Source organism: Halichoeres trimaculatus, unplaced genomic scaffold (genome assembly GCF_033239565.1).
Source record: "Halichoeres trimaculatus isolate MK-OKI-2021-1 unplaced genomic scaffold, fHalTri1.1 fHalTri1_scaffold_20, whole genome shotgun sequence".
Lineage (NCBI taxonomy): Eukaryota > Metazoa > Chordata > Actinopteri > Labriformes > Labridae > Halichoeres > Halichoeres trimaculatus.
The window spans coordinates 11,473,790-11,486,289 of NW_027437198.1; the positions used below are offsets into that span (position 1 = coordinate 11,473,790).

The 12,500-nt window shown below is 42.4% G+C and overlaps 1 protein-coding gene across 2 annotated transcripts in view; it reads right to left on the minus strand.

Annotated features, from left to right (window-relative positions):
- The window catches only part of grin2ca (glutamate receptor, ionotropic, N-methyl D-aspartate 2Ca), an 81,598-nt gene that overhangs the window by 17,446 nt on the left and 51,652 nt on the right, over positions 1 to 12,500 (minus strand). For both annotated transcript variants that reach the window (XM_074697060.1, XM_074697059.1), the window contains exon 5: positions 8,194 to 8,405. In XM_074697060.1, the coding sequence (XP_074553161.1) occupies positions 8,194 to 8,405 (212 nt within the window). The remainder of the gene's footprint in view (positions 1 to 8,193; positions 8,406 to 12,500) is intronic.

Sequence of the window (12,500 nt, forward strand, 5' to 3'; positions counted from 1 at the left end):
ATTCACACAGCGACACCAAAACTGGACAATAGAAGATTGGAAAAACGTTGCCTGGTCTGATGAGTCTGGATTTCTGCTCCACATTCAGATGGTAGAGTCAGAATTTGGCGTCAACAACATGAAAACATGGATCCATCCTGCCTTGTATCAACGGTTCAGGCTGCTGCTGCTGGTGTAATGGTGTGGGGGATATTTTCTTGGCTCACTTTGGGCCCCTTAGTACCAACTGAGCATGGTTTAAAGTCCACAGCCTACCTGAGTATTGTTGCTGACCATGTCCATCCTTTTATGAGCACAGTGTACCCATCTTCTGATGGATACTTCCAGCAGGATAACGCTCCATGTCATAAAGCTGGAATCATCTCAGACTGGTTTCTTCAACATGACAATGAGTTCCCTGTACTCAAATGGCCTCCACAGTCCCCAGATCTCAATCCAATAGAGCACCTTTGGGATGTGGTGGAACGGGAGATTCTCATCATGGATGTTCAGCCGACAAATCTGCAGCAACTGTGTGATGTTATCATGTCAATATGGACCAAACTCTCTGAGGAATGTTTCCAGGACCTTGTTGAATCTATGCCACCAAGGATTAAGGCAGTTTTGAAGGCAAAAGGGGGTCCAACCCAGTACTAGCAAGGTGCACCTAATAAAGTGGCTCGTGGGTGCATGTACATATGTTGTGCACTAAAACGACATCACTGTTTTTGCACTATTACTGTTTGTGCTCTGGTAAAATTATGCTGCAAAATATAAAGTGTGAAATTGATTCTTTGTGTTTGTTTTTGTTTCACTTCTGTAAACTCATATTGTAGACTATGGAAAGCAATTCATAAACATTGCTGATTCACCATATCAAGAAATTATCGTGATCATTGCTAAGTTTTACACAGCCTCTCTAAAGATCTGATTTTCCCCACACAAAAAGAGTCTGGTCCATGCTAAAAAATTTTTAAACCTTAGCAGATGTTGAAATTGCGAAAGACTCAGAATAAAGTAACCTTCTTCCTGTTTTTGATTTAACACACCTTGTGGTCTACCATCAAGTGTTTGCTGGATTTCAGAAACACTAAACTGATACAGCTCCCCACAACACAAACTCATCTGTGTGAGGAGATGTGGCATTGAACTGGTGAACCACGGAGAGCACTAATGACACGTCACCTCTCCAGCCCCCCCCAGACCTTCAGTCTAATGGACTCTGCACCCAAACATCAGGACCAGGAGGCAATGAGACGAACAGACTGAGCTCCACCACAACAAACCGAAACAAATGAACAGTTTAGAGGAAAACGAGGCTGCCACAGCAGACTGAGAGTAAACACAGTGGTCCCAACATCCCCCGTCTCACCAGCTGCCAGGGTTCAAGCTTTGGCTGCAAGACAACCGCCAATTGCTTAAAGTGAGTCTTTGGGAATACTCTCAACAATGAGTGAGGTTATTTATTCCAAGCATGCACATTCTCAGAGTTATAAGCTGCTTTGTGAACAGTGACAGGCAGTATGTGTCTAATGTGTGCCTCTGATGTCAATCTCCAGAAAATCTTCCACTCTCACTAAAAAAAACCTCGCTTGATATATTCCCTCTTTTACGAGCTGTGAAGCGGCACCAGGTGATTTTTTTAAGTCTCATTTCATCGCCACATCTGCGTGCTGCAGATTCAAAGTGAGTGAAATACAAACTGTTCCCATCTGCTCTGACCAGACGGGATCACACAATAAAATACAGAGGATGGTTTGATAAAAAAAAATAAGGAAAAAGACGAAAATATTTCTGCCACAGAATGTTACACAGTTAGTGTAATATGACTGCAAACTAAATGGTGCAAGCTTCCGGCGATGAAATTCCAATTTCAGATCATCCTGGTAAAAGTGCTGAGATGGATGAAATTATCTTGATTATGTTTAAATGGCACCAAAACCTACTGTAGCAGACAGAATTTGACAAATAAAACAGAGAAAAGGCTCATGAAACGTCATGATTATTGTGTTATTTAGTTTTAAAGTGATACTCCGGGATGGAACAAGTTGGGTCCTATCACAAGGTTTAGGGCAGAAATGACCCCTACAGCAGTGATTTTGTGCAGCAGAAGCCCAGAGTGCTTGCACCAAACACCCCCTCCCTGCTCCTCTGCCGGTTTCCTCTGCACTCAGACGGGGCCAATTTTTACTTGACCAAAAACACAAATAAACGGACTCCCACTGAAAAAGTCTGATATTTGCCTGCATTCATGCTTTATTCAGAGAATTTTCAGCCAATTACTTTCAAACAAAAACACCGCTAAAGAAGGCTCTAGTTCTCATCGTGTCTCTTTGTCCTGACAGACTACCTGCGTTTGTTTATATCTGGCACGCCGCGCGCAGACTGAAACACAAAGCGGCGAGCGTCTCGTAGCCAGCTGTGGCTCTGCAGCGGAGGTAGCGCCGTTTTACGACACAATGAGAACTAGAGCCTTATTTAGCTGTGTTTTTGTTTGAAAGTAACGTGCTGAAAATTCTCTAAATGAAGCGTGAATGCAGACCGATGTCAGACTTTTTCGGTGGGAGTCCGTTTATTTGTGTTTTTGGTCAAGTAAAAATTGGCCCCGTCTGAGTGCAGAGGAAACCAGCAGAGGAGCAGGGAGGGGGTCTTCGGTGCGAACACCCTGGGCTTCTGCTGCACAAAAACACTGCTGTAGGGGTAATTTCTGCCCTAAACCTTGTGATAGGACCCAACATGTTCCATCCCGGAGTATCACTTTAAAGAGGAGGTACTGTGTCTTTTTTGAGGCTTTATTCTGTTTATGCAATGACCCGTTTCAACAAGATTTTGAAGATCTTTTGCTCTTTTTCAGAACAGACCACTTAAACACAGACAGAGGGTTTCCTACAGCACATAAATATGTAGAGGTTTGAAAATCTGCTCGCGTTCAATCTGAACATCCAGCACTGTTACTTTCAATCCATGTTTACGATATGGGACATCGAAATACCCCAGCCTGTATTCACAGAGCCTCCTAAGGCAAAAAGCAGCTCTTAGTGATGTCATTCTGAGAAAAATCTTTGAATTCCTGGGATACTAAGATTTTTCTTAGGCCTTAAGAGAGCTCCTAAGGTAAGAACTGTTAGGAGGAGAGAGGAGGACTTTTAAGAAGCCTAAAAGTGGACTCCGATGTTGGTGTCCGACTTTCCCAACAAGCTAAACACAGTGTCTGCCACCTGAGACAGCGGTTTATCTGCTGATCCTCCCCCTAAACAGTCCTGTTAATGAGCAGATGAGATTCTATAACATTCATACAGTTATTAAACCAATAAACCCTAAGTTTTTCTAACACACCAAACCACTTTTTATAAGGACACCAACAATCACAGGAAGCTGACAGGTGAGTCTTTGTCCATCATTAAAACCAAACACACTGCGTAGTAACGTGAGCGGCATGGACAGTAAACAGATCAATAAGCAAATCAATAAAATTGGTGTGTGAATGACGTACGTTCAAATGTTTTGAAGCTGTGTCACTATTTATTTAATTTGGCTGATTTTTGTCATCATGATGTAAAATTAATGTCATGATTACACATTTCTTAATCCAGTCTGAGTTATGTGGTTTTACTGTCCATTCATTATTGGGAGCATGGAGCATTTTTCCCCTCATCTTTTCCCATTTTTGTACCAACCAATCACAGCTTTCATGACTGCGTCATACCTAGAAACAGGGTCAACCACACATCCTCACTAGGATAAAAGCTTCTGCTTTCTCATTGCTCAAACTTGCTCTCAGAAGCTTCCTAATCACTCTTAAGCTAAGACACCTTGCTAGGAACTTTTAGGCTAAAGCTGCGTTTCCACCAAGCAGTGCGGGTCGGTTCAGTACGGTTTGGGATGGTTTGGGACAGTAAAGTCTCATCCCGTTTGCGTTTCCACAGCAAACTGTGCCCTCTCGTGGTGGGCGGCGTGTAAGCAGCATGCCGGAAGCCACAGCTGGTAAACAATAGCGCGACGCCGTAGCAGCTTACCCCGCGATTAAATCCAACAAAGAAGAAAACGCGACACAGTAAACAAAAAGCTTGGATGGAAGACATGCAGCATTCCGTCCTCTCTGTGATTTTCATGTAACTCTCTGTTACAAAGTGCAATCAAGCTTCGTTTCAGAGAAGTCTGTGAGCCGCCAGGAGAAATGCAGCCGCTATCGGGGTGAGTGACGATTCTTTTGACCAATCAACCGTCTGTAGTGTGTTGCTCCACCTCCCGAGAGCGGATCGGTTCAGTCTGGCACCCATACGAAAGGGTCCCAACGGCTCGTCTCGGTTTTTAGGGATCCGTCCCGGGATGAGTCTGTGGAAACGCCGCTAAAAGCGCACCGTACCGAGACGAACCGACCCGGACTGCTTGGTGGAAACGCGGCTTAAGTTAGGGGCTCTCTGAGAGGACTCTAGGAAGCTTTGTGAATACGGGCCCCCCTCTTTAAAAGCTGCAAAACTTTATGAAAGTTTCTACTCAGGTTGTTTTCCTTTTACAATAACACAACATCTGTCAAAGACACAATGCAAAGCTGCCAAAGTTTAAAAATCTTGAGAAACCTTGAAGTCTGAAGTTTGTGTTGTGTTTTTGATTCTGTTGCTTCGAGGCTCATGGGAGCTCATTCACCGCCGCTCTCAGTCTCAGCTTTAATTAAATCTACTTATGATCTAACCCCTTTGAAAGCAGTTAATCTATGATAACATTATCTTCCCAGGTCAATATGAGCATCCACCAGGGCTTCGCCTCTGAATTAATCTATGCCACAGAGCTCCAAGGCAGAGGAGTATTCCCCGAACACCAAACAAAGAAGGAAGCTTTGGATATTTCTGTTTCCACTCTGCGACTCAAAGGGAATATCTTGTGTTAACTGCTTTGGGCGGCTTTAGTTGAAGCCCTGCTCTGGTGGCTTTATGTGAGGCCTCTCTGTGGGCCAATGAGGGAGCAACACAGATGGTCCGCCTGGCAGGCTGAATGTATGGGACTGGAGGGGGTCTGAAATGGACAACCTGCATCGACAAGGACTCCTGGTTTAGAAAGCATTGATGTGGGTCAGATTTGTTTGGATTTTAGAGAGCTGCAGGGAGGTGCCTTGATGGTATGAGAACAGATTCCTCCGTAGTCCCTGTGCAAAACCACTAGGTTATTAGATGACGATTACGATTAACAAATAGTAGCTCAAGTCTCACTTTGCGCACACATCAGTCTTCAGAATCACCTTTTCAACCTTAACTTTACTGCGCTCTGGGTCCACGCTCAGCTGACCAGCATGCAGATTGCCTCATTGAACATGTTATAGACTTTATCTGCTTCCTCTTTGGATTTTTTGCACCATTTCCCATCGAAGCGGATTACAAACTTTACACACCAGCAGGAGATCTGGTTAGCATGAGCGATGAAGCGCCTCAGAGCTCCATGCTCTTCATTCTCTATCCCTCTCATCTCGTTAACACTACTGTCAGTAATGGGTAATGGCCGGCTCTTCTCCCTCCCACTAATGAACAGCGGTATCAGTCTGTAGGTGTCGAGGATTGATGACATGGCCTAATCGTGCCATCTAATTGATACCCCAGCATGCAGCACATATATTTTCCTGATTGGGTCACAGGTGATTCCTGGGATACCGCACTCTGGCCGAGCGGTCTAATGAGTCTCTCACCTCATTGAGTGATAAGGAGCCATACCGGGGCTAATGGCAGGGGAAGAGCCTCTTAATCTCATGCCTAATGGCACTCTTAAGTTGGATGCAAAATCAATTAAAGTGAGTATGTTAACATGTGAGGACTGTACTGTGACACCAGGTGGGTTTGCCGAAGCAGAATTCTTGAAGCGGAAAGGTACGGTTTGGTTCCATGAAGTGACAGCAGATTTGTTGTAGAGGACTTTGTTGCCATTTTTTTTACTAATAGAAAACATCTCTTTCTGACATCTCTCTGTCTACTTGTCTCAGTTTTTCTTTTTTACTTCTCACTTTTGATATGTGGGTATGAGAGAAGGAGGGGGATGGTTTCAGGGTGGGGGTTTGGGCTCCCTGCACAGCTTCATGTTTGGTTGTCGGGGGACATAAGGGGCCATATTTGGCCCAGAGTTTGGCTAAGGCACTGTCTTCACCAGCCGGTTCAATTCGATTCATTTTGATATGGCACATAATTTGTGGCTTTTCCACTTACTATAACCCCAACAGGTCCCCAAATTACTGTCAAGGTCGACCCAACCTGTACTAAACTAAACTGTACCGATCCATACTGGACTGCTTAGTGGAATTAGGGCTTTAATGTCTGCAGGTCTACATGGAATATATCAGAAGGCCTTTCCATTCATCTGTTTTTACCGTCTTAAAAAAATCAGCTGTAGCAACATGTTTCAGGTGTTTCCACAAATTAGACTCCATTTGCATTATTAGTCTTTAGTTTGATACTTCCTGATTCCTACTGAGGTTGGCTTAAAACAGCCAAGCTGGAAACACGCTAAAGCTAATTTAAACTTGGAGGACTGCCAGACCCTTAAATTAAAACACCTGCTATTTGATTTCTGTCCAGCACACAGAGGTAGTAAACATAACCGGCAATTCAGAGTCACAGGACATACCTGCTCTCTTTTTGTACTCCTGAATGGAACTTATCAAGTATTGTTTTTGAACACTGACCAACTTTCCAGGCCTTAAGCAATAACAGGCTTCAGGCCAAGAACCCTTCTTATCTTGTCGCCATTGTTTACAGCCCAGCAAGCAACTTGTGACACAAGATCGAAGTCAGTTAAAAGGTGATGCACAAGGGACGGTTGTTAGCTGCAGTCACATGCAGATGTCTGTTCTAAGAAAAGTTCATCGAAGCTTGACCTTCCTAGTTTAACTGACAATTGAGTGCTGGTTTTTAAGACTTTGGCTATGCTTCTCTGAACCCAACAAACTGTGGCTGATACTACTCTTTGTACAACAAATGGCAACGCTGTGAAAAAAAAAACAAAATCTGATCTTGCACTTGGCCTTTTTTTCAACAGATTTTGCAAATAAAGCTAAGGAGCTTAGAAATCAAAGAAAAAAAAGTCAGTTTGGCTCTAAATAACAACGTTTTATAAATGTTATAAATAAATGTCCTGAATCTAAATATTTAGCTAGGTCTCAAAACATTAAGTTTTCATTCTAAATATTTAGCTAAGATCATCAAAGATTTAAAAAATCTTTTGCAAAGATTTTTAAATATTTGCAAATTTGGCAAAATATTTTGTCAAGACTTAGAAATCTTTTGCAAAGATTTCAAGATATTTGCTAAGATTTCTAAGTATGAAGTCAAGATTTCTAAATCTTGAGGTACAATTTTTCAAAATTCTGCTAATATGCAAATTCACTCTCCTGCTCGCAGGGTAGTACCAAAATAAATTTCGCGGGAGAGAAAATTAGAATGTCAAGCTCTACTTCTTTGACGTTGGCCACAGGATCTTTAACAGTACCATCACAGCACTTGGTATGTTGATTTTTTTTACAGCTGATTTAGTAGACTGTGTCTGACTTTCTCAAAATGCCACTTGGCTGGATGGCTTCATCAAACTTTTATTTTGGTACTTCTGGCGGGTGGGGGTGTGAATTTGCATGTTAGCTAAAAATTTAAAAATCTAGACTTCATATTTAGAAATCTTAGCAAATATCTTGAAATCTTTGCAAAAGATTTATAAATGTTTACTTGAGATTTAGAAATCTTGTACCTTACCTATACCTTGGTAAATATTAAGACATTTTTGCAAAAGATTTATAAATCTTAAGAATGAAACCAAATTTTTTAAAAACACGGCTAAATATTTAGAATCAGGACATTCATTAATAACATTTATAATTTACACTCAACATTGAGATTAAATATTCAACATTTATATATAATATTCAACAAATATTTGACAAACATTTCTCTAAATCTGCAGAAAAAGTGATGTTTTAGAGCTAAATGTGGAGAAATGTGTTGTTGTTTGCAGTTTGTACAACTTTACAATCAGCGCCTCACAGCTTCAGTCCTATTAAAAAGAGCTAAAGGCAGGCCTCAATTTGAAGCTACGCATTTGAAAGTTTCACAGCTTCAACAGAGCAGAGTTGTTCAAATACCATCAAATAACATGTATAAGATGAAGCCTTAAGGGTTTTTCTTGTTTGTTTTTTCAAGGTGTTTTTGTTGAGCATTGCTGTGACTGAGCGTCAGCATCACTTACGCCTCTGTCTTGTTGGACTGTCGTCTGCAGGGCACAGTGTTGCTGACACACGTTCCAGTCAAAGGGTCCACAGCCTCCACGATGACAAAGGGCCTCTCCTCCAGCGTGGCCACCGTCAGATGCCTGTAATCCGACACCGGCTCCAGGTAGGTGCCGTAGCGAGGCCACACAGGGTATCTCATTTGCAGGATGCCCGACTCGTAGTTCCCCACCTGTGGGTGTTTGAGAGGAGAGAAGAAGCAACACGAGGGCATGAAAAATCTCTGCACCAAACTCCAGATGGTCACCATTATGTATGACACTGATGTGTGCAGCTGAAACACGGCAGAGCGATGATTCTTTAAAAGGGTCACATTAATACACAGCTGAGGATGCACAGAGGCCGTTAAAGTCAGACATGAAAGGAAATAAAGGTGAGATATAACGGCCATTTTGCTTCTCATTTATCACTGAAGCTACTACAAACACCGACTATCACAACCTCAAATCTTAATTCAGCTGCCACCAATCCTCCGCAAGTATACGTTGCTATCACACGTCTTCATGGTTGGTGCAGCCTGAGCTCTTTAGATCATCAACAGTTCACAGGAAATTGATTTTGGGTCACTTGGGATGAAGAGAGTGCAATTATACATCCAACGCACTGAAAGCAATTCCACCCCTGCTCTATTACCAGTTAGCTAATTCTAATTGGATGTAGTGGGGGAAAATAGGCGTTCAGGCAAACTGAACACATAATCAAGACCTGAATTAAACATTTCAAGCTTGTTTATTTAAAGAAGCCGTGACCTGTTAAGCAGCAAGATGTGCATATTTGACTCTCTGACTCCTGCTGTGGAAATCAGCGAGAGGTAAAACAGCAAAGCAAGTCACAGAGGACCAGTTGGACCAATTACCTTAACACCAACAGTGAATGCTAATGATAGCTGTGCTATTAGCCGCCGCTGCTGTAACACAAAAATCTGAATTGCAAACAGATTTGAATGTTTGTTCACAACCACATAAAGGAGGGAGCCACAGAGGGTTTTAATTGTTGTCTGTGTGAGGACTGAACCACACAAATTACTTCAGACAGTATGACCTTTTTAACTTTATTAAGATTTGACCCTACGCTTTGCTCAGGTTGAGAAGTTAAAGGTGATATCTGAGGCGACAAAGGCAGCTGAATGAGGATGGTACACAGAAATATTCCTGCGTGGGAAAGACTGATAGCTCTGGGGCTCTCGCTCTGGATTCTCATTGAGCTTGGTGGTGTTATCATCCCTGTGCAGTCAGGTGAGTGTAAATGTGTGTGTGATTGGCCCTGATTGAGACCAGGTGTGAGGAGTTGATTTATACATTTGAGTTTCTGAGCTCTGTGCTGACTCATTGTCTCACCTTCAGAGACGGTGAGCGCTCTCCTCTGTGTTTCTCTGTATTGTCAAGGTGTCGTCTGCATAAGCACAGATATTAGCTTTTTCAGTGTGTTTGCCAACAGCTTTTAGTTTCTGTGGTGTTGTTTTTTTCCCTCTTGGAAGAATTTTCTTTTCACTCTTAAAGCTCATTGAGAAGCATCTCTGTTTTCTAGTGAAGGACTTCCTCCTGGGTCTCCAAGTGAATTTGTTTTCTGGCCAGCCTCTTCGCACAAGTGGTTCAGATTGCTGTACCAAGGCTTTATGGAGCCTGAGTGTTTTTGGGTTTTTTTTAATCACTTTATTGTTTTCTTCCCCCTCCCTTTGAATTATTTGCATTATCAGTGTTTTGTCTTTTGGGATAACTTTTAAAACACCTCCAAGTTTGCAACCTTGTACCACTCCCCCTGAGCCTGACAGAAGCTGCATAAATCAATTAAATAGTCTTTAAATATTTCCAGTTACTGCCTCTCAGGTTTTCCTCTTCTTTTACTATTCAATCCAGTCAGCTTATCTTATCATTTAACATGGTTGGAAAACAGCTATCAGACATGCTACAGCCACCATCTGGTGGGAATACCGTATTACAGCCAGACACTGGTGAAAAACATGGGTCAACATCAAATCTAAAAAAAAAAAGCCAGCAGAAATGCTAAAAGCTGCAGTTTCTTGAGCGTGTACTGGAGACACTCAGCAAAGAAGATGTTAAGATCGCGAGTTTGGCCAATCACAGGCACAGCTCAGCTGACTGGTAGGCTGCTGCTGTAAGTGAGGAGGCTCAAAGCCCGCCTCTGGAGTCAACAGTTTCAATATGGCCGCTGCCTAGGATAGGCTTCATTACGGCTGAAATACACTAGATGTGTCTCCAGCCTGGCTCTGCTCTGTCACACCACAGGATTAGATAGGTTTCCATCAAAGTTAATGTTTCATCTCAAACTAGAGCTGTTCTCTTGTGGTCTAGCTGTTTGTGTGGTTCAGCAGGTTGCAGCTGATATGGAACCATCCTATTTTTGCTGGATGCCAGAGCTGTGATATCTCGATTCACCCAAGCGAGGATTTAACGGGACAGAAATTGGAGCATGAAAACTACCTAAAACACGAAGTGATTTTCAAAATAAAACAAACGGTGGAGTGGGAAGCCCAGGAACTCCTCGGTGTTGGTGATTCCAGCTGACTGGCAGTCGTACAAGGTGCCAGACTGACGCCAAACGTCGACCAGAGCACTAAACGAGAGTTGAAGAAGTTTGCCTTTTGTTTACAACACAAAATATCTGTCTCTGAGATTTTTCCAGGTTATTTCAACTGATTTCTCTTCTCTGGAAAAGTGGTGCAATTTCACACCATGAATTATTCAACTAACTAACCAATCAACTAACTAATTACCACTTAGTCATCACGGTGATCTCTGTGTGAAGAGTCATAAAGATGCCTGTATTTCTGCACTTCAACTACTAGAAGGTTCCGTTCTTCCGCCATCTTGTCTGCGCGTCTCCGTCTGGCAGGTTAGAAATTTTTGAGTGTGCACAGCGCAGAAATTTTCCACGTGAAAGGGGCGCAAGGGGGCATAGATGCGACCCCGCGTTGACTGTATTTGACGTCTGCAGTCGACGCATAATAGGGGCAGTTGGACCAGAGATGGAGCTGATGTATAAGAGCTGTTACTCTGTATCTGTGTCTTTGTATAATATTCATAATACTGCCTTGATTTTTGATAACGGAACTAACGTTCAACGCTTTGTAAATCATGACCCATCCTTGTCTCACCCTGACAGAATTCAGATTCGCATTCCCACCTGCTCATATATTACATCTCCCATAACAGGAAAACTAAACAACTGCTACAACTCAGCTTCTCTGCACAAGACATTTTCTTTCATTCAGTTATTTAAAACTGCCCCTTGTGTTATTTTGCTATTTACATCTTTAAAACAAACAAACAAAAACATCCCCATTCTTTTCTGGACGCCGAGTTACCGAGTTCAGAAAGAGCATCAGTCTGGACGCAATGTCCCATCTTTATAATCTCCTCTCTTTATACAAAGAGAGGACAATACTGTCTGATCACAACTTTCTGTAAGGCTCATCACAATGAGATAAAAACCCTGAGAATTGAGGAGAAAAAGGGCAAACATCACTCTTCTCCCCAGACGTTTCAGTTATTCCTCTCTGCTGTCTTTCATATTGATCAGTCCTGCTGTTTACCCGTCGCTCCACTAACAGGCTTTTATCCAAGCCCATCAGAATTACAGATTTCAGGAAGAATATACTGAGATGAGAAACATCATGTCTCTGTTGGTTTCTGCTGCTGTAGAGATTTTTTTTTCATTATTCATTCAGCTTGAAAATGAAGAAGTCCAAACACCTTGTTTGCTTCCCGGAGCATTAAATGAAAAAGATATCACGAGGGAGCGTTATTGTTGAGCTTATTTAAATGCTGCTATGAGATGTCCACAATCACCTGCTTGAAAAATGAAACGCACAATAAGCGTCACTCTAGTGGCAGAGTGTATACATCACACAAAATCCAATAGGAAAAAAACTTAAATTAGATTTTATTTCTTGTTTACATACCAGCTGCTGAGACTGTAATTCTTCACGCAGAGAGCTGAAGCTTCTCACTCCCATATATCACTATGCGAGATAAAAGAAGTGACAGGAACAATTCCCATCATCCTCTGGGGCTCCTTCTCTCTGTCACCACTCCCTTTTTGTCATCGTCTTATTCCATCTTCCTGAGTTAACTTGACTTTAAAATCTGGGAGCCAGTCATTGAAGCTGCTGAGCAGTATCTCTATCTCACTGCGGCTGCGTTTGATAAGGGAGTTTGAGTGATGCTGTTTCTGAGCCTGGGACATTTTTCTACCTGGTTTTAATGCGTGAATGATTGGTTTGAAACATTTTGGGATTCCTTTAGAA